General features: G+C 36.1%; 1 protein-coding gene across 2 annotated transcripts; it reads right to left on the bottom strand.

Annotated features, from left to right (window-relative positions):
- Positions 1–1,707: 1,707 nt before the first annotated feature.
- LOC127073512 (protein argonaute 5) lies at positions 1,708–17,451 on the bottom strand. Of its 2 annotated transcripts, none has more exons than XM_051014673.1 (7): positions 16,299–17,451; positions 2,756–2,983; positions 2,591–2,664; positions 2,389–2,483; positions 2,254–2,285; positions 1,958–2,170; positions 1,708–1,843 (listed from the first exon to the last, which is right to left on the bottom strand). In XM_051014673.1, the coding sequence occupies exons 1-6, from the start codon at positions 16,387–16,389 to the stop codon at positions 2,028–2,030; spliced, it is 663 nt and encodes a 220-aa protein (XP_050870630.1). In that variant the 5' UTR covers positions 16,390–17,451; the 3' UTR covers positions 1,708–1,843; positions 1,958–2,027. The 2 variants fall into 2 exon arrangements, with proteins under 2 accessions (XP_050870630.1, XP_050870631.1); XM_051014674.1 differs by lacking the exon at positions 16,299–17,451 and adding an exon at positions 3,093–3,412.
- Between the last annotated feature and the right edge of the window lie 6,174 nt (positions 17,452–23,625).

The raw sequence follows: 23,625 nt of genomic DNA, 5'->3' as shown, positions 1-23,625 counted from the left end.
CGAGGTTAAGGGATGAAGTCTTTTTTCCTATTATATTCCATCGCAATATGGCTTTGGATCAAACGAGATTTGATTGTGAAATTTTGTGGGATCAAGTTGTCAATTCCCAAATATGCCTCAATATTTTGGACTGGAACCGCAATTGTGATTGATTGGTGATTATGGACTCTGTCGTACCTCGAAAAATAAGAACACGACGCTCGCGAAGTGCAATCACACGCTCGCGGGATGGACTGAACAGAGTCGCCACCGAACTTTATTTATTCCCAAAGAGGGAAAAGGGAAAATATCGATAAAACCCCTAAAAGAAAGGATAAGATATGGTCATCGCAACCAATATCAGGGATCGGGAGTCGGTTACGCAAGGGGGAGATATTAGCACCCCTCACGTCTGTTGTACTCAACGGGAACCATTTAATTAGTTTCAATTTGAATGTTAGCTTATGTTAGTTTCTAATCTTCTACTTATTTGGGATAGGAAAAGAGAGAGAGAAGAGAAATGTTTTTGAATTTTTATTAATGAGAGAAGACCTAAAACGGTTTTTATTATTAGGGGCCTGAGAAGGACTAAACCTAAAAAATTTATTAACGGGTCTAACAAGATTTCACAATCCTGCTCCTACGTATCTCCGGATGCAATAGAGAATTCAAGGCTTACGTAGTTCTGGATAAAAAAATATTTGTTTGTTGGTCGATTTTAGCAAAAGTTATATTATATTAATCGACGAAAAATATTGTTTTACCCAAAACAGATGAGGAGCGGACATATACCACACATCGAATGGATTTACAAATCAACATTCGAAAAAAAGCCACTTATCTCAACTGAACAATTGTGGACGAAGCATTGCTTTACATCATCTTAAGACAAGATGTCTTTCGTTTATGAAAAGGTTTTGAGATCGCATGGCGGCGAAAAAATAATTTGATTGGTTGAATATTTTTTATAGGTGAATGACAGACATTTTATGAGAACACTACGCCAAATAAGGGAAAAGAGGGCGCTTATTTTGGCCTATAACAGCACTTTTAAGCGCCCTCTAAAGTGGCACTGGCATAGGTAAAGACAGCGCTTTGTTTTCCTGGAGAAAGCGCTGTCTAAAGTGGCCACATTATAGTGCGCTTTCAGAAAAAAGCGCCCTCTAGAGTGGTCCATAAAGGGACACCTTAGAGGGCGCTTTCTGGAAAAAGCGCCCTCTAAAGTTGTCAATGTAAAGTGTTTAGAGGGCGCTTTCAGGAAAAAGCGCCCTCTAAAGTTGTCAATGTAAAGTGTTTAGAGGGCGCTTTCAGGAAAAAGCGCCCTTTAAAGTTGTCAATGTAAAGTGTTTTGAGGGCGCTTTCAGGAAAAAGTGCCCTCTAAAGTTGTCAATGTAAAGTGTTTAGAGGGCGCTTTCTGGACAAAGCGCCCTCTAAAGTGTTAGTTATTTTAAAAAAATTTGTTTGAAAAACAGTGGATATATATTTAATTGGTAACCTGTTCGAATGCTGCAAAAGTGTAAAATTCATATTGATTTCATCCTTTAATCCAATGTTATACACCATTAATCCATTGATATATACAACATGAATCCATTTATATACAACATTAATCCTCCATATATACAACATTAATATATGATTCTTTGATCAACAATATACAACAACATATTCATGATTTAGTAAAAGTACAACAACAATATACAACATATATACAACAACAGCATACAACAACAACATTCCATACATATATGTACAACAATATACAACCTAGCTATATGATTCTTTGATCAACAATGAATTGACACAATTCATCCTTCATTTCATCCAAATGAGCTCTTGAGTAAGATTTGTATTCCTCAAAGTACTACAATTAAGAGAATAAAACATATTCATGATTTAGTAACAAATTAGATGAAATATCTGACAGACATAATTAAATATACAAATACACACGAATATTTAGGGGAATTTCACTTACGCGTCAACCGTCTTCTTCATACTCGGATATTTACTCCAATCACCCGATAACGAATCGAGATAATACACTATTAGTCTCGAAAGATCCATAGCAACCAACACCCAGTGACCACTGTATCCAAAAGCTGTCTAGTAGTTCTAACCAATACTAAACAAAATAACGCCCATCCACCAATGGTGAATAATAGCAAGTGTGCATAATAGGCAGGAGGAACTGCATACAAGATAACATTTTTGTTAAACTAAAGTTTTGTATAGCCTAAAACAAAAACAAGCAAAGGGAATCGAGTAACAAACCTATTGAGACAGATCGAGTACACCTCGCATAACTGAATGGAAAAAAATAGTATCAGAAGGCTTCTAAAATTAAATGAAAACAGTACAAGTTTAGAAAACATTAATTAAGATTAAAAAAGCAAATCATATCATTACGTGTAGCACAAGTTATTGGTCAAACTCTGTAGCTGGTATGCAGTGAATTTATTTTCATCATACAGCACATGATAATGCGTTGGTCGACTAGTCCCCTGCAAAAAGAACACGTCCAAATACAAATAACACAGAACTGTCAAAAGGCGATTGAGCAACAAATAGTAAACAATGGCATAAAGTTAAATGACATAGCTAATATTACCTGAATTCCTGCATGGCTGTTAAGGTAAAAATCAAATTCCCTAGGGTGACAAATGCTGGTGTCTACCACGGTTCCTTTGAGAATTTAGAACAACAAAATCAGCAAAAAGTGATAAATTCAAATGATAATATATACCAGCTGCGTTGAGAAATATATTGAAAAAACCTGGCATAATATTTCCACTTCTATCGGTCTCTTTGGGGTTGACAGGAAAGAGACGGGTGTGATGTCTCTTTTGGACCACTACAAAAGTAACTTTAGGCAGATACCCATCCTCTATTGAGACACAAGCCTGATGAAAAAAAATTAGTTGGTCTTCAGCACTCCAATGTACTTCAAATTTTACACTCTTGTCTCTTGCACGAATAATTGACTTCATAATAGCCATTTTACCTGTAATAAAGAAAACAATTAAAATCAGATGACAAATGTAAAATCATTAAAATCATAAAAGTCATTTTACCTGTAATAAAGAAAACAATTAAAATCATTTGACCTGTACCTTTTTCACTAAGTTCTCTTTCTTTTCTTGGTTGGAATATGTTCTACATGTCTCTTAACAACACGGACGGTTGGATTAATCCAAATACCCTCATTATGATCATTTCTAATATATGAATCATTTGATATAATATTCTCATCTTGATCATTTCTGGTAAACGATTCAATCTCAACATCAATATCACCTTGATCTCCAGTGTTTTCATCAATTACTTTGTTGGAAAAAAGAACTATAGACCATTTCGTACTTTTCGGATCATTGACATAGAACACTTGTCTAGCTTGAGAGGCTAGAATAAAAGACTCATCTTTGTATCCCACCCTATTAAGATCCACTTGCAAAAATCCTGACTTATCCATTCGAATGTCGTTATTATTTTCAACCCACTTGCAACCAAATATAGGAATCTGAAACTTCTCATAATCAAACACCCAAATGCGCTCGATAACACCAAAATACGACAGATTTGCAAATTTGGGGTTTAAGTCCTTCACACTTGATATGTGCATTGCTTCAGCTACCACGGTGACACCACTATTCTGCATAGTACTTTTATCATCTTGTTCTTTGGTATAAAATGTGTATCCATTAATCGCGTATGCGCTATAAGAAAAAACATGGAAACTTGGACCATATGCTAAGCATCTCAACCTTTCTGTTATTGAAGCGGGATCTGAATAATACTTTGAATAAATATGATCCTTAAACCAAGGTATAAAACATCGATTGTGTAACACCCCGAATTAAATAAGAGGATTATTTAATTAAGTTAATAATATATTTAATAATTTAATTAAATAAATTGAATTATTGGATTATTATTATTATTATTATTATTTGGAATAATAATTAGTGGAAAATATATAAGTTGGAATAAGAGAAAAAGGGTCATTCATTTTTGGTAAAGAGTTTTCACGTGAAACAGAGAAGCGGCTGAAAGGTGAAAAGTGGAGAAAGAGCAGAGGTTGAAGAACGGAAAAGCTTGAAGCTTAGAGATTGCCGGATTATCTCAGGTAAGGGGGGTTTATCGTCGCTTAATGGGTATTATAGATTAACATGTCATGGGTAGTGAGAAACCGTTGAATTGACCCTAATTGGGATTGTTGAATGCTGAAAGATTGTGATGAATAAACTGAGTTTAAGCTGTAATTGAGTCCGTAATTGTGTGAGTCGTGTTTCCCCGAACGTGTAGCTTTTTACGGAAATTGAATCGGAGGTCCGGAAGTCCTCCAACGGCGGAAAATGTGGAAACTCTGCATTCTGCCTTGTGTTAGCGCAGGAACTGCTGTTTTGTCTGCGTTAACCGGTTAACCCAGGGCGTTAACCGGTTAACACTGTTATATTTTGTGAAAATGTGCTGTTTTGCCTGCGTTAACCGGTTAACCCAGGGCGTTAACCGGTTAACACTGTTGCGTTTTGCCAGAAAATGTATTTTTGTCCTGCGTTAACCGGTTAACCCAGGGCGTTAACCGGTTAACACTGTTGGAAATTAGAAAAATTGGTATTTTAATGTTGTGAACGTAATTGGTGATTGGCCTATTTTAGTTGATTGTGAGGAATAATTTTGTTGGGTTTATGTTATGAAATGTTGATCCAAATATGTGGATCAGTTGTGTTAAAGTTGTTGAAAATACTGAGTTGGAGGCTTGATGAGCCAAAGTTGATTATAAGTTGATTTTTGTTGAAAACGTTGTTGTGTTGATATTATTATTATGTTGTTGACAGTTTAAAGTCGTGTATGCCATGTACATTCATATGCATTAAGTCGGAGCTTTGCTCACACCACGTTGGCCTGGATTGGCAAAATTTTAAGTTGAAAGTTGAAGGCTCATGCCTTGATGCCCACTAAAATGGCAATGATTTTAAGTTGGGAGTTTTACTCCGAATGGTACCACATGCATGACGAGTCGAGTCTCATTAGAGTTGCATTCTGTTGGTTTGTTGTATGTGTATCAGTGGTATTGATCTTGAGTATGTATGTGAGTTGTGCTGATATTGGGTGATTAATGAGTTAAATTACTTAACATAACATGATAATTTATAATGTTTGTTACATCGATTGAGGAACTCACCCTTACAATCATTTTTCAGGTAACGAGCAATGAGTTGAGTAGAAGCTAGTGCTTGGAGTCTAGTGTAGTCACCGTAGTGGGTCATGCTCTGATAGATGTAACATCGGGACGGGATGTTTTAATTGTTTATTGTCGGTTGTTGAACCATTTTTCATGTAATACGTTATATGTTTGTGGAATGGTTGAGTTGATTTATATCCGCTACGAATTGTGCAAAAATGTTATTTTGATTAAATAATGAGCATGACAGTTATTATGTTGTTAAGTGTTGTGTGACACCCTTGGTGCATAATTACTCTGATTGATATGTGTTATTTTAATTAAATATTTGGGGTATTTTAGAAGGGTGTTACATTAGTGGTATCAGAGCCTGGTTGGTCTGTCCGGCCAGTTGTCGTGTCATTACTGTCTAACAATTAGGTATTGTTACCAATCTAACTTTAAGTTGTGTTGTATTGATAAGTTGAAATGGCTGGAAGGAATGACGCTGCAATGGCTGCCGCAATGCAAGCAATGGCACAAGCGGTGCAGAACTTGCCAAATGCTGGTGGGGATGCTGGATCACGTAGCTTGGCGACTTTTCAAAGAGAGAATCCGCCGGTGTTTAAAGGGAAGCATGATCCAGATGCAGCCTTGGGATGGTTGAAAGAGATTGAGAGAATCTTCCGTGTTATGGATTGCACTCCAGCTCAGAAGGTTCGGTATGGTACTCACATGCTAGCAGTCGAAGCTGATGACTGGTGGCTAGAGACTCACGAGAGATTGACCGTGGCAGGTGAAGACATTACTTGGGATGTATTCCATAGGGAATTTCTGAGAAAGTATTATCCGGAAGATGTCCGTGGTAAGAAGGAAATCGAGTTCCTTGAGCTGAAGCAAGGAAACATGTCTGTCACTGATTATGCTGCGAAATTTGTGGAGTTGTCCAAATTTTATCCTCATTACACTGGTGCTGGTGCTGAATTTTCAAAGTGCATCAAGTTTGAGAACGGATTGCGCTCTGAAATTAAGAAGGCTGTTGGGTATCAGAAGATACGCATTTTTACTGAACTGGTTGATAGCTGCAGGATATTTGAAGAGGACAATAATGCTCATTACAAGATTGTCAGTGACCGCAAGGGAAAGCAGCATCAAAACCGTGGCAAGCCCTATGATGCTCCAGTGGGAAAAGGGAAACAAGGAGCTGCTCCGGCTCAGAGGACTAGTAGGGGAGGTGCTCCTGCTGGTATAGTTTGCTTCAAATGTGGTCAGGCTGGTCATAAGAGTAATGTATGCACTGCTGAAGTAAAGAGGTGTTTTCGCTGTGGTAAGACGAGTCATGCAATGGCTGATTGCAAGCACAAGGAAATGATTTGTTTTAATTGTGGCGACGAAGGGCATATTGGAAGTCAGTGTCAGAAGCCAAAGAAATCTCAGACTGGGAAGGTGTTCGCATTGACCGGAACTCAAACCTCCTGTGAGGACAGACTTATCCGAGGTACATGTTTCATATATGGTACTCCTTTAATTACTATTATTGATACCGGTGCTACCCACTGTTTTATTTCTGCTAACTGTGCTCGAAGACTGGGTTTAAAATTGTCCGCTTTGGATGGTGAATTGATTGTTGAGACCCCAGCTAAGGGATCAGTAACTACTTCTTTGGTATGTTTAAAATGTCCTTTGTCGATCTTCGATAAAGATTTCTATGTTGATTTAGTATGTTTGCAGTTGGATGGGATGGATGTAATTCTTGGTATGAACTGGTTAGAGTATAATTATGTTCATATAAATTGTCATCATAAGTCGGTGAGGTTTTCCACTCCTGAAGATGAAGGAGTTGACTTATTACCTTTCAGAGAATTGCGAAAATTGATGAAAGAGGGAGCTCAGATGTTTTCTTTGATGGCGACGTTGTCGGTTGAAAGTAAAGCTAAGATAGAGGAACTGTTAGTGGTGAAAGAATTCCCTGAAGTTTTTCCTGATGAAATTCCTAGTGTGCCGCCAGAGAGGGAAGTTGAATTTACTATTGATCTGGTACCTGGTACTAGGCCTGTTTCGATGGCACCGTATAGAATGTCGGCATCTGAATTGTATGAATTAAAGAAGCAATTGGAAGACTTACTTGAGAAGAAGTTTATAAGGCCAAGTGTGTCGCCGTGGGGAGCTCCAGTGTTGCTAGTAAAGAAGAAAGAGGGTAGTATGAGGCTTTGTATTGATTATAGACAATTGAATAAAGTAACGATCAAGAATAAGTATCCACTACCGAGGATAGATGATTTGATGGACCAATTAGTGGGTGCTTGTGTGTTCAGTAAAATTGATTTGAGATCGGGCTATCATCAGATCAGAGTGAAAGATGAAGACATCCAGAAGACAGCGTTCAGAACTCGGTATGGACATTATGAGTATTCTGTGATGCCTTTCGGTGTGACTAATGCGCCGGGAGTATTTATGGAATACATGAATCGTATTTTCCATACTTATCTGGATCATTTTGTGGTAGTATTTATTGATGATATTTTGATTTACTCTAAGTCCGAAGGAGAGCACCAGGAACATTTGAGATTAGTATTGGAGGTTTTGAAAGATAAGAAATTGTATGCGAAGTTGTCCAAGTGTGAGTTTTGGTTAAGAGAAGTCAGTTTTCTCGGCCATGTAATTTCAGGAAAAGGTATTGCTGTAGATCCTTCCAAGGTAGAAGCTGTATTGCAATGGGAAACTCCTAAGTCAGTTACCGAGATTAGAAGCTTTTTGGGATTAGCTGGATATTATAGAAGATTTATTGAAGGATTTTCTAAGTTAGCACTTCCGTTGACTAAATTAACTTGCAAAGGTAAAGCTTTCGTGTGGGATGTTCAGTGCGAAGAGAGTTTTAATGAATTAAAGAGGAGATTGACGTCGGCGCCGGTTTTGACTTTGCCAAATCTGGGGGAACCGTTTATAATTTACTGTGATGCTTCGTTGATGGGTTTGGGAGGTGTGCTCATGCAAAATAATAAAGTAATTGCTTATGCGTCGCGACAGTTGAGAATTCATGAAAAGAACTATCCTACGCATGACCTTGAACTTGCTGCTGTAGTGTTTGCGCTAAAACTTTGGGGGCATTACCTTTATGGTTCCAGATTCGAAGTTTTCAGCGATCATAAAAGTTTAAAGTATCTATTTGATCAGAAAGAGCTGAACATGAGACAACGTAGGTGGTTCGAATTGCTTAAGGATTATGATTTCGGTTTGAATTATCATCCAGGAAAAGCAAATGTTGTGGCCGATGCTTTAAGTAGAAAGACCTTGCATGTGTCAGCAATGATGATTAAGGAGTTGGAATTAATTGAGCAATTTCGGGATATGAGTTTGGTTTGCGAAGTAACACCGCAGAGTGTGATGCTAGGAATGCTAAAGATTAATAATGATTTTATGGATAGTATCCGAGAGGCACAGAAATTGGATGTGAAATTAGTAGATATCCTTAATCGTTGTGGTCAATCAGAGAAAAGTGACTTTACGGTTGATGCGAGAGGTGTGTTGAAATTAGGGGAAAGAATTTGTATTCCTGACGACGCAATTTTGAAGAGAAGTATTCTAGAGGAGGGTCATAGAAGCAGCTTGAGTATTCATCCAGGAGCTACTAAAATGTATCAGGATTTAAAGAAATTATTTTGGTGGCCCGGAATGAAAGAAGATGTGGCTCGTTTTGTGTATGCGTGCTTAACTTGTCAGAAGTCGAAGATTGAGCATCAGAAGCCTGCTGGGTTGATGCAACCGTTAGACGTTCCAGAATGGAAATGGGATAGCATTTCTATGGACTTTGTAACGGGGCTGCCTGCTACCTTACGAGGGCATGATTCGATTTGGGTGATCGTTGATAGGCTCACGAAGTCGGCTCACTTCATACCTATTAACATCACTTACCCAATTGCGAAGTTGGCAGAGATTTACATCCGAGTAGTTGTAAAGTTGCATGGTGTTCCTCTGTGTATTGTGTCGGACAGAGATCCGAGGTTTACATCGGGATTTTGGAAAAGTCTGCAAGATTCGTTGGGATCTAAGTTGAGGTTGAGTTTGGCATATCATCCTCAAACTGATGGCCAAACTGAGAGAACTATTCAGTCATTGGAAGATTTACTGAGGGCTTGTGTTCTTGAACAAGGAGGTTCGTGGGACACTTATCTTCCATTGATCGAGTTCACATACAATAATAGTTACCATTCTAGTATCGGAATGGCGCCTTTTGAAGCATTATATGGTCGTAGATGTAGAACTCCGTTGTGTTGGCACGAATCTGGCGAGAGTGTAGTACTTGGACCAGAGTTAGTTCGAGAAACTACCGAGAAAGTGAAGTTTATCCGGGAGAAGATGAAAGCTTCTCAGAGTAGGCAGAAGAGTTACCATGACAAGCGGAAGAAGGATTTAGAATTTCAAGCTGGTGACCATGTGTTTTTGAGAGTCACGCCTGTGACCGGAGTTGGGAGGGCTTTGAAGTCTAAAAAGCTCACTCCTCGCTTCATTGGTCCGTATCAAATCTTAGAACGGGTTGGAAGAGTTGCTTATCGGATGGCATTACCACCTAATCTTTCGAATTTGCATGATGTATTCCATGTGTCGCAGCTTCGGAAGTATATCTCAGATCCGTCTCATGTGGTTAGTATGGATGATGTGCAAGTGCGAGATAATTTAACAGTAGAGACAAAGCCTGTGCGAGTTGAAGATCGTGAAACAAAGACTCTTCGAGGAAAAGAGATTGGGTTGGTTAAAGTCGTTTGGTTGGGAGCTGCGGGCGAAAGCATGACATGGGAACTTGAGAGTCGGATGAAGGAGTCTTATCCAGAGTTATTTGCTTGAGGTATGTTTTCGAGGACGAAAACTCTTTTAGTAGGGGAGAGTTGTAACACCCCGAATTAAATAAGAGGATTATTTAATTAAGTTAATAATATATTTAATAATTTAATTAAATAAATTGAATTATTGGATTATTATTATTATTATTATTATTTGGAATAATAATTAGTGGAAAATATATAAGTTGGAATAAGAGAAAAAGGGTCATTCATTTTTGGTAAAGAGTTTTCACGTGAAACAGAGAAGCGGCTGAAAGGTGAAAAGTGGAGAAAGAGCAGAGGTTGAAGAACGGAAAATCTTGAAGCTTAGAGATTGCCGGATTATCTCAGGTAAGGGGGGTTTATCGTCGCTTAATGGGTATTATAGATTAACATGTCATGGGTAGTGAGAAACCGTTGAATTGACCCTAATTGGGATTGTTGAATGCTGAAAGATTGTGATGAATAAACTGAGTTTAAGCTGTAATTGAGTCCGTAATTGTGTGAGTCGTGTTTCCCCGAACGTGTAGCTTTTTACGGAAATTGAATCGGAGGTCCGGAAGTCCTCCAACGGCGGAAAATGCGGAAACTCTGCATTCTGCCTTGTGTTAGCGCAGGAACTGCTGTTTTGTCTGCGTTAACCGGTTAACCCAGGGCGTTAACCGGTTAACACTGTTATATTTTGTGAAAATGTGCTGTTTTGCCTGCGTTAACCGGTTAACCCAGGGCGTTAACCGGTTAACACTGTTGCGTTTTGCCAGAAAATGTATTTTTGTCCTGCGTTAACCGGTTAACCCAGGGCGTTAACCGGTTAACACTGTTGGAAATTAGAAAAATTGGTATTTTAATGTTGTGAACGTAATTGGTGATTGGCCTATTTTAGTTGATTGTGAGGAATAATTTTGTTGGGTTTATGTTATGAAATGTTGATCCAAATATGTGGATCAGTTGTGTTAAAGTTGTTGAAAATACTGAGTTGGAGGCTTGATGAGCCAAAGTTGATTATAAGTTGATTTTTGTTGAAAACGTTGTTGTGTTGATATTATTATTATGTTGTTGACAGTTTAAAGTCGTGTATGCCATGTACATTCATATGCATTAAGTCGGAGCTTTGCTCACACCACGTTGGCCTGGATTGGCAAAATTTTAAGTTGAAAGTTGAAGGCTCATGCCTTGATGCCCACTAAAATGGCAATGATTTTAAGTTGGGAGTTTTACTCCGAATGGTACCACATGCATGACGAGTCGAGTCTCATTAGAGTTGCATTCTGTTGGTTTGTTGTATGTGTATCAGTGGTATTGATCTTGAGTATGTATGTGAGTTGTGCTGATATTGGGTGATTAATGAGTTAAATTACTTAACATAACATGATAATTTATAATGTTTGTTACATCGATTGAGGAACTCACCCTTACAATCATTTTTCAGGTAACGAGCAATGAGTTGAGTAGAAGCTAGTGCTTGGAGTCTAGTGTAGTCACCGTAGTGGGTCATGCTCTGATAGATGTAACATCGGGACGGGATGTTTTAATTGTTTATTGTCGGTTGTTGAACCATTTTTCATGTAATACGTTATATGTTTGTGGAATGGTTGAGTTGATTTATATCCGCTGCGAATTGTGCAAAAATGTTATTTTGATTAAATAATGAGCATGACAGTTATTATGTTGTTAAGTGTTGTGTGACACCCTTGGTGCATAATTACTCTGATTGATATGTGTTATTTTAATTAAATATTTGGGGTATTTTAGAAGGGTGTTACAGATTGTGCTCTCGTACTATCCAATTTCCATTTCTATTGGGATTTAAACCTCGGAGAACATCCTTGTGAATTTCAACATACGGCTCAACCTCATTCTCATTGTGTAGAACATACAAATGCACTTGATCCCGTTCGACCCTTGATACTGCCACGATTTTATTTCCAATTAGATTTTTTCCTTCTTTCTTTTCGACAAGCTGAGACTTGGGGAGTCCGATTGACTGAACATTAGACAAATATTCAGTACAAAACTCAATCGCTTCTTCAACAATGTATCTTTCAACCATACAACCTTCTGGTCGACTTTGGTTCTTCACGTACCCTTTTAATATTTTCATATAACGTTCAACAGGGTACATCCATCTCATATAAGTTGGTCCACACAATTGTGTCTCTTTCACAAGATGAACAACTAGATGTACCATTATGTCAAAAAATGATGGAGGAAAAAACATTTCAAGCTCACACAAAGTAATAACGATTTCTTTTTGCAACATTGGTAAGATCGCAGGATTGATCACCTTACTGCAAATTGACTTGAAGAAAGAACACAACTTAGTTATAGAGCTTCTTACTTTTTCTGGAAGAATAGAACGTATACCTATTGGGAGAAAATGTTCCATTATAACATGGCAATCATGGGTCTTTAAACTCTTTAAATTGAGGTTTTTCATAGACACAAGTCTTCTAATATCTGAAGAGTACCCTTCTGGAACTTTAACTTCACTTAGAAACTTACACAATGTTTTTTTCTCCTTTCTAGATAGAGTATAAGCAGCAGGAGGTAGATATGTTCGTTTTCCTTTCTTCAAGGGTCCTAATTCAGTTCTTATTCCCATCGCTATCAAGTCCTTTCTTGCCTTAAGGCCATCCTTAGACTTTCCTTGTATATTGAGTAACGTGCCAATAACACTTTCAAATACATTTTTTTCAATATGCATAACATCAAGAAAATGTCTCACATACAAGGACTTCCAATACGGCAATTCAAAAAAAACTGACCTCTTCTTCCACCCACTTTTGACAAGTGTGTGGGCAAAAGGCTTGCCAAACTGAGTATCCAAATCTTTCACCTTTTCAAAAATTTGATCACCCGTCAATACAGGTGGAGCTCTGCCTTGTTCTGTCTCTCCATTGAACGCCTTTCTCCATCCACGGTAGTGATGATTTGAATTTAAGAATCTCCGATGACCGAGAAAGACATTCTTCTGACCAAACTCCAAGCGCTTCCAATCTGTTTTATCTTCACAAATAGGACACGCACATTGACCTTTTATGCTATACCCTGATAGATTTCCGTATGCTGGAAAATCATTAATTGTGCCAAACAACATCGCCCTCAAGTTGAAACTTTCTTTCCTATATCCATCATAAACCTCCACACCGGTCTCCCACAAAATCTTTAAATCTTCGATTAAGGGCTTCAAGTACACGTCTATGTCATTCCCTGGTTGTTTAGGTCCAGAAATCAACATAGACAACATCATGTACTTACGCTTCATACATAGCCATGGAGGTAGGTTATAAATCATAATAATCACAGGCCATGTATTGTGTGAGATACTCTGGATACCGTGTGGGTTCATTCCATCAGTAGATAATGCCAAGCGAAGGTTTCTTGATTCTTCTCCAAATTCAGGATAATCATTATCAATTTTCAACCACTGTGGTGAATCTGCCGGATATCGATACTTTCCATCTATAATTCTTTCATCTGCATGCCAGGTCAAGTGTCTTGAATCGGTTTCACTATGAAACATGCGTCTAAATCTCGGAATAACAGGAAAATACCACAAGACTTTTGCTGGAGACAACTTGTTCTTATATCGCGAGACACCGCATTTAGGACACTCATTTAACGATGCATACTCATTTCGAAACAAAACGCAATCGTTTGGACATGCATGTATCTTATCATAGCTCATGCCAATAGAGCACAACATCTTTTTGGTCTCATATGTTCGATTGGGAAGAACATTATCCTCAGGAAGCATATCTTTCAAAAGGGCTAATAACTTTGTGAAACTTTTATCCGACCACCCATTGCCCGCCTTTAAGTTGTACAACTTTAATACCGCAGACAATCTTGTGAATTTAGTGCAACCATCATACAAAGGTTTCTCTGCATCACTTACCAACCTCTCAAACATTTCGAGACAATCCTTAAGATCTCCTTCAAGTTCTTCTGCAATATCTTCAACTCGATCACAATCGTATGTATCTGCGCCACTATAGTTTGAGGCATAGGTCGTACTATCCCCCGGTTCAACATTCTCGTTACTTTTCTCACCATGCAAATTCCAACATGTATAACTTCGATCAATTCCATGCCTCATTAGATGCGATGTCAACTGAACTGCGTCAACCCGTTTCCCATAACAACAACCCAAGCAAGGACATATCATTCTACTGGGGTCTTCGGCGTGCGCAACGGCAAACTTAACGAATTCTGATACCCCATTCTCGTACTCTCTCGATAATCGATTGGAAGACATCCATGTATTATCCATTACTAATTAGAATAAACAAAAAACAATTTCAGAAGAGTTCAAACACATTCGAACCTAGGTTTCTAATGATACTGGTATTGACACAAAATCATATGTTCATAGGTCGTATAACCCTAACTACTGGGTAATGTAGTCCCATTGCATGCGCTATCATGGTCACTAAAAACCAACCGTCAATTTCCTATTGCATGCGCTATCATGGTCGAAACAAACGTAGAAGGAGGAAACGCGCAGTAATAATGTAAAATAGAAATTGGGCAAAGCTAAAACAAAGCAATAACATAAAACAGAAATTGGGAAAAGCGTGTACCTTTGATTGGTAGAAGGAGGAAATGCGCAGTAATAATGTAGATCTAACAGAGGTGGAAGGAAAACGCCTTAGAATCCTAACGTGAAAAAGAACGAAAATAACAAAACGCGCAGTATGTTATAATTTTAATGTTTACTAAAGGGGACATTAGAGGGCGCTTGTGGAAAAAAAGCGCCCTCTAAAGGGGGCCTAAGAGGGCGCTTATGAAAGCGCTCTCTAAGGCTTTCCAGAAGCGCTTTATAAGCTGGAAATGCACATGGACTTATAACAGCGCTTTATTAAAAGCGCCCTCTAAGGGTAACCTTAGAGGGCGCTTTCTAAAAAGCGCCATGTATTGTTGTCCCTCTATCTCCTTATTTTTTCGTTTCACCTTAGAGGGCGCTTGTGGAAACAAAGCGCCCTCTAAAGGGGGCCTAAGAGGGCGCTTATGAAAGCGCTCTCTAAGGCTTTCCAGAAGCGCTTTATAAGCTGGAAATGCACATGGACTTATAACAGCGCTTTATTAAAAGCGCCCTCTAAGGGTAACCTTAGAGGGCGCTTACTAAAAAGCGCCATGTATTGTTGTCCCTCTATCTCCTCCTTATTTTTTCGCTTCACCTTAGAGGGCGCTTTGTTACAAAAGCGCCCTCTAAAGTGCGCTGTCTATTGCTCCTTATTTTTCGCTTCACTTTAGAGAGCGCTTTTGTAATAAAGCGCCCTCTAAGGTGCGCTGTCTATTCCAGTTTTTGGCGTAGTGGAATGAAACATAAGCCTCAGGATCAATCATTCGGAGTTCCACCGGAATGCTAGATTCCAATGGTCATTTTTCATTCGAATTAATTGAGAAAATTGTTTGATGGACAACGAACACTTGACAAGAATCAATTGTTCAAAGAGTTGCGCCAGAATGTTTGATCTCAACGGCCCTTATTTTGTCCAAGTTAATTAAAGTGTTTTAGGGACAAAATAAAAGAATGAACAATTAACCCAAAACGCGAGGCCTGTGACCGATCATTCGAGGGTTCCCACCGGAATGCTAGATTCCAACAGTCCTCCTTTTTCGTGTTTGTTTATAAAAACGGGGGTTTTAATGTTACATTTGATGGTTTGAAAAATGATTTGAAGTGATTGGAGGGTTTAAAAAATGGTCTGAATATGGAATATTTGAGAAATGAATGGTGAAGACTTGTTGTTGATCAAGTTTTTGAAAATGGAATATTAAAAGATAAAAAGATAAAAAATAAATATTTTTTATATTTTAATAAAATCTTAATCTCTCTTTTTTATTAAATAATAAAGTAGTTGGTTATTATTGTTTTTTTATATTTAAAAAATTAATAATAAACAAAACAAAATAATAAAAAACAGTGATTTGGCCCATTAATTAACTTATTTTTAAAACCTAATTAATTTACATATATTTAAATTAATAATTCTAATAAATAAAATTAATAAAAATAAAACAAATTAAAAGTGAGGAATAAGTAACAGGGGCAGCGCCCCACTTTCTTTAAAAATAACCTCACATTTTACTCTTTTTTTTTACTAACAAAATATATATAAAAAATGTCCAGTGTTATGATAACACGTGGCACATCAATAAAAAAACAAAAACAATCAACCTTTCTCTCTCTCTCTCGTTATGCACTCTGTTAATTGTTTTAATGTTTACTCCCGCCTTCTCTTAAACCACAACAAATAATCATACTCTTCATCATCACAAAACTCATACATAAAACAAACAATTAGACAAAAATAGATAAAAGGAAAAATTACCGATCAAAAGTGATGAAGCAGCGATGCGGTTGGTGTTCACGGTGGTGGGTCGGACGGAGTTAAGGTGGCCCGTCGTCACCGGAGCTGACATAAAATTGATGGAAACGGTGCTGCAGCGACTGTTCCGAAGGTTGTGTGAGGTGGTGATGGTAGTGAAGTTTATGTTGTGGTTTTTCTTTGTGATTATTTTAACTTTTTATTTTGTTCTCTTTACATTAAGTGGGAGAGAGGATATTGAAATATGGGTGGACTTATTATCTTGAGTGGTAGTTGTGTTGATGTATGAGAGTGAAGTTTGTGAAGGTGTTGAAGTGAGATGTTCACGGTGATATGGTGTTTACATGAGAAAGGTGGAGTTTTTATGAATTTTGTTTTTTATTGTTATGTTGGGAGTTTGGTGATTTGAGAGGTTTTGAAGTTGTTTATGGTATAAAGAGTAAGTGATATTTGTGTAGTTAGAAGAAAAGGTTATTTGTATGCTTTTGTGAAAGAGATAAATGGTGTTTTATGGTGAGCTTTGTAATAAAGTTGATGAAAAGAACAAGTTTATGGTTTGTGAAAGTTATAGTAGAAGTTCATTTATTTTTGTGAAAGATGATGAAAGTTTGTGGAGGTTAACAAGATGGTAGCATGTTATGAGTTTGGTTCATATAATATAGTGAGATGGTTGGTTTGGAAATGATTGGTTTCTCTTAGAAAAGTAAAGAGAAAGTTGGAGTGTGTAGTAGTAATGGTGGTGGTGACACTACATGAAGAAAAATAAGGAGATAAAGTAATAAAAGAAGAAGGAGTATGTTGGATTTATTTTGGTAAAGAGAAGGTTGTTTTGTATACGAAAAGAGTGTGTTTTTATGGTGTAGTGAAGATGAATGAAAATGAAAGAAGTTGATGTGAGGTTAGAAGTGTGCAGAGGATAATGGAGTATGTAGATTGGTGTTTTTCATGTTGATGGAGGATGGAGAAATATGAGAGGATTTATGAAGTTTTTTATGTGAATGAATGGAGAGAAGGTCTATATGTTGTAGCATGAAAAAAATGTGTTGTAGAAGGAGTATAAAGGGTTGTTGATGTTTCTGCATATGTGTTTCTTCATCTCCAATTTTATTCCATTTTTGCTTGAAATTTCAATCTAAGAGAGATTCATGAAAGGGGCGCCGTTTGGTGTATTGGATTGATTGGTATCCTCTTACGTTTGTCAATGAATCAATATATAGTATGAGATTTAGGATTGCAACTTTATTTAATATCAACAATGCCTTTTGGAGTGTTATTAGTATAAAAATAATTATAAATAATTTAGATTAAATAAAAATAATACTAATATAAATAAATTAAATTAAATTTGAATCAAAACATAAAAAATTCTAATTAATTATTATGAACTTTTCTTACAAAGAAATAAAATAAAATCACTCAAGATAAATAAAATTTAGGCATGAAAATACTCAAAAAAGTTAAACTGAATACACCGAAATGATCAACGTGAAATAAATCTCTCGAAAATATACAGCATTTGAATCAATTTTAAAATAAAATTTGATCGGTTAAAAGGCTCAGACTTATCGAAATGCGAACGAAAAAGTAGTCGAAAAATTAAAACGAGCACCTCAGATTAAATTACGCGAACCCTAGCTTAATAAAATTAATGTATGCAAGATCGATCTTGAAAATTTTAGCCCTCTAATTTTACCTACATTTGAGGACCAATTTGACCGGTTTATCTGTAAATCTGAAAATTTATTCTGGTTGACGTTTCATACATTGTGCAATATGAAATGCATGCTACGATGTGCAGATGATGCGAAACTCATGATGAGTGTATCGATTTACTGAATGCGATGGAAAATTTGGGTATGACAGACTACTATTGTGATGTCGTAGAGTTAGGCTTCCAAGGTTAACACTTCAACGTCTAATTCAGTTAAGAGTCAAAAGTGAGTAAAAGTGTGAATCTGAGATGAGAAAATATATTTTATGTCTCACGTGTGTCAATTATGTCAATTATATAAGATGGATAGTTTTAATAGACTTTACATCATTGGGTTTAACACTTGGGTCCTTCCCGTTCCAAAACAACATTAAAACTGGTTAATGTAAACAATAAATATAATATCAGTTCATAAATTTGTAACATGTATTTTATCATGGTATAGGATGAGTTTGGATTTCCTACATATAAGACAATTGATTATATATATATATATATATATATATATATATATATATATATATATATATATATATATATATATATATATATATATATATATATATATATATATATATATATATGGATAGGCAAAAGGCCCAAAAAGGCAAGTGATCCGCAGTCGCATACTGGTCAAAAACGAGTAATTAAAAAATGTAGTTGGGGTAACGGAACTCGAGTCGTGTCGCAAGGAATCTTGTTCAATTTAACCAACCGATTGAAACAAATTTGGGGTTTTGATTTTTGATTATGCTACTGATTAATAGAAACTGATTACGAATATGATAAACTGACTGATCTACTGTTCTGATTTCCTAACTTATCATTGGTTAATATAATTTTCATTTTCTAAGCGGATTCTAATCCCTTTCTGAATACAACATCAATCAATAAGCGTAATTGACACAGTGCAATTTACACTCCTATTTTTCGAGTTAAGCAAACAAAATAAAGATTTGCAGGAATTAACACAAAAGTTATGCTAACACGCGATGAAGATTAGTGAATGTAAATCAATCGAAATTAATCAATACACATTTTATAGAACTTGAATAAAGCATACAAGACATAGAGCAGATATTGAAAGGGAAAAGAAATTTGATTGAAAATTATAGAACATCAAAGTATCGACGGAAATCAAATACAGTAGATCAACCATGTGAAACTTAGTTCTCTATAAAATTCATATATTAGCCTCTAATTTTTCTGAATGCAGAATAATTCCTACTGTAGCAACGAATTTTCTCTTATAACAAAAGGGAAATTCGGTCCCTTATTGAAATCGACCAGAAAATTACAAAAACTGGCCCAAACTAACTATTTTAATTAAGTTTGTAACTTCAACGAACTATTCGAGGTTTTTTCACTTTGAATCTGTTTCTGACTCCAACATCAAACTTTTAGTCTGTCCTATGTGCTTTCCAATGCATATTAGAACGCGTCAATCCAATTTCCTTAGCTCAAGATATGGTCTGCATAGTGAGAAGACATCAATTAACTATTTAAGTTGGAAAGAAAATACAAAAATAAAATAAAGGTAAAAATATACTTAAATATAAAAACACTCTAAAATAGTAAAAATAATAAAACAAACTATAGAATTGCCCAAGTACAACAGTAGAAGAGTGTGCATCAAAATACACTAATCGGTAAGGCTTAATCCAGTATCAATCAACTCAAAATGACTCAATGTATAAAAGTCTTCAAACATGATATTGAATGTACACTTCCTGATCTCCATCTTTGACTACACACTCATCTTGAATTTTGAACTGACTTAGACATTGGAGTGATAATCGTGCAGATCCACTTTGTGTCGTTATGTAGGATATCAACACCACTAATTTAGGATTCCTCACCATCGGCATACATAAATTCTGGTTCTAAAATAGAACAGTGACGCCATCTGTAGGAATTGACTCCTAATTCCCACGAAATTCCTCAAGTAGATCATTGTCGATCCAAAGGAAGATATCTATCTGAATATAGGAAAAGAGACAATCAACCAGCACATTGCAATGACGATATTGGTTAGATAATATGATTCTACACCACTGTATTCAATTGTCACCGTTGAGATCCACAATGTCGTGAAAATTGACGACGATTCGTCATTGGAGAGTCTCTTCTAAGCGGCGAGTGATATTAATTCCCAAAATAAGGATCAAATTGCACTAGGATGTTCTAGAAATAATAAGGAAGGTAGAGCCTCAAATGCATAGTTGTCGGTAGTTTTTCGTAATCTCCATAGTTGGTTGAATGCCTATGAGATACCTTGTAGATGGTAGATTCCTCATAACAACTTTTGTCTCTGCATAGTCGAACAGTCAAATATCTGTCAGCCATATTTGAATACATGCGATGGAAGAGATCCATTGACCTTAGATAATTCGATAGCCTTCCCTAGCGGATTAACAGATGTGACACCCTCAACAGGAAAGAAGAGGCAGAAGGAAGGGGCCCCTTATTTCTGGTATATGTGACGTCTTCATTAGACCCTCCTTAGCAAGCTAAATTCCCTGGCTTCTCCAATTTCTTAGGAGAAAGTATAGCAATGAAGAAAACCAGACTCTACCCACACTGACCATAAAGGGACGTATGGGAGAAGCTCTCGGGAAATCTCATCCCATATCCAACGGTGATTTTGGAGTAAGCTAGATTGCGGCTATTCTAGTCGAGTTCATATTGATAGTCTTCTGCATCCTCGTTTGAACATACTATTAACTAAATTTTAGAAGATCGGTGGATACCAACGTCAACCACAAAGTAAATAAAGACATTGGTCATGGATAAGCAAGATAGCCATAAAGACATTGGTCACCCCATATTTCCCCTTGAACAAAGGTACGCATATGGGACCTTTGAGACGGACACTCCCTCCGAGCATCTAAAGAAGAGGATCGCATCCATGACACCATACACATATACTAGCAAAGAGAAGTCGATTCATAGACGCCTCCACGATGAAATTGATCAGTTGCGCAGTTAGTCAAAAAGAAAGTTAAAGAGAAGCATAATACACTTTTATTGCGTCTTTCTCGACGCACTAAGTATTCTGTAAAGTTTTTCTCAGTTTTGTGAAGATAAGCTTTTAACATTGTTTTACATTTTGATAAATACAATATTGAACAACATTGATCAAGATCAAATACATTATCAAGTAAGGAAAAAGTTATAAGTTAACAAGAAAATATGGTGACAAAACATGGATCACAAGAAATCTTCAAGATAACATTGGACTTTATTAGGTTGATCTAAAAAATAAGGTACAAATTATAATTGAGCTTTGTATATTACCATAGTACTCAAAATAATCATGCATCTTTCATCTATAAGCATTCAAACTCATTTTAAAACTTATTCATTTGAGAAATTATGGTTACAAACTGATTTTTAGGTTTCCAATCAGTTGTAACCGGTTACATAAATGTTTTAACCGGTTACAAGAACAAAAACTCAATGGTTTTGGAAAAAAATTAGTTGTAATCGGTTAACCAAACCCTGTAACCGGTTACATCCACACAAAAATTGGAAAATATTTTTCCAGCTTCATCTGTAACCGGTTACGATAATATGTTAACCGGTTACCACTAAAGTAGTGACACTTTTTTATTTTCAATATGATTCTAACATTTTCTAAACTTCATATATCAATTATGGAAATGATTCATGATAGTATACTCTTTCCAAAAGGTATAATTTAAATATAAATAGTTGTGGATTCAGATTTTCAAAATACACCTTTTTCAAACAATTCAAATTCATATATTTCTCAATTTTCATCTAAGTGTCTTAAGCCAAAAACTAAATAAAACTTTCTGCATAAACTTTCAAAACATCATTAAAGTTTCACTGTCAAGTTCTGAGCACTTAAGTAATATACTTTGTGAATTGTTTACTTGAAAGACATTGATACAAGTGTGAAACCTTCATTACTTATTCAAAATTTTGTATTGTTCAATAAGTGTTAGTGTTCATTGTATATAAGTGAAAGTGGTGTGCTTTCTCTTATTTGTTGTAAAATCAAAAGGTGGTGTGCCTTTGTGATTATTGTTAGATAGTTAAGAGAGTCAAGTTGATCAACTCTAACATATCTAACATAGTGAAATCTCTCACTGAGTGTGAGGGAACCAAAGTACTCTTGTTTGGAAAGAGGAACCAGGATATATCATTTGTGTTATTTACTTTCTGCACTTATTTTTCAGCATCTTTACTTTTAATTTACATCAATTCTGAAAAATTAAGAACATGATCTCTAAAAATACCAATCAACAAAATGTCAATAATACCAATTATCTAATTCACCCCCTCCACCCTCTTAGATACATTTCATACTTAAATTTGGTATCAGAGCAGGTTATAGGTAACATTTTCCTAAAGATCTAGAAATGGCTTCCACAAATCCAACTTTTAGAGACGATGGTAGGAACAATAAGTCTCCATTGTTTTGTGGTGAATACTTTGATTTTTGAAAAATTCATATGAAGTAACATCTTAAAGCACAAGGAGAAGAAGTTTGGGATGATGTATAAAATGGTATGTCCGTTCCTACAAGTGTTGTCAATAATGGTTGTACAACAAAGATCAAAAGTTCATGGGATGAAGATTATAAGAAAAAAGGTCCTCTACAACAAGAAAGCAATCAACTTACTTTAAGAGGCCCTAAGCATGGATGAATTCATCAGTGCTTCTCAATGCATAACGGTGAAACAAATATGGGATATGTTAGTTGTCACTCATGATGGAACCGATGAAGTAAAAAGATCAAGATTGAATATATTGTGTCAAGAGTATGAATTGTTCAGAATGCATCCCGGATAATCAATCCTCGACCTGCACAAAAGATTTTTCCACTTGACCGCTCTTGGTAAGAATTTTACTAACGATGAAATTAATCTTAAAGTACTTAGATCTTTAACCAAGGAATGGCAACCAAAAGTTATGGTGATATCTGAAAAGAAGAGTTTATCCACTATGTAATCTGCATCATTATTTAAAAAACTTAAAGAGCATGAGATTGAAACTTGAAGACTAGAAAAACCTAAAAATCAAGAAAATAAATCCAAAGGTATTGCTTTAAAAATTGATTCAGGAGATGAATTGGAAGAAAAAATTTCGGATGGAGATGAAAACTTCATGCTTCTTGTAAAATGGTTAGGCAAGTTTTTCAATAAGGATAAATCCTTAAACTTTGCAAAAAGAAAGAAATTTTTCAGGAAGAAAGAAGCTTATACATCAACACAAAATTAAATTTTCTTTGAATATGGGAAGCAAAGACACATGAAAGCGGATTGTCCAAAACTTGCCAAGAAAAGTGTTCATAAAGTAAGAAAGGAATCAAAGTCCAAAAATGCCTAAATTTCATGAGATGATAATGAAGTAAGTTCATCATCAGACTCCAAAAGCAGAGAAATCGCTAATCTTGCATTGATGGTATCACACCATTATGATGATGAAGAAGATAAGGTTAGTAATAAAAAACTTTCTTATGATAATGATGCACAAGGAGCAATATATGAATTACTCATTGAGTGTAAATTTTTTTATAAAACAGTGTCAACTCAAAAGAAACAAATTTTATCTCTTGAAGATAAAATTGACATTATGCAAAAGGACTTT

This window comes from Lathyrus oleraceus, chromosome 4 (genome assembly GCF_024323335.1).
Source record: "Lathyrus oleraceus cultivar Zhongwan6 chromosome 4, CAAS_Psat_ZW6_1.0, whole genome shotgun sequence".
NCBI lineage: Eukaryota > Viridiplantae > Streptophyta > Magnoliopsida > Fabales > Fabaceae > Lathyrus > Lathyrus oleraceus.
The sequence above is the reverse complement of the archived record's forward strand: the minus strand, read 5'-3'. Positions and strand labels throughout refer to the sequence as shown.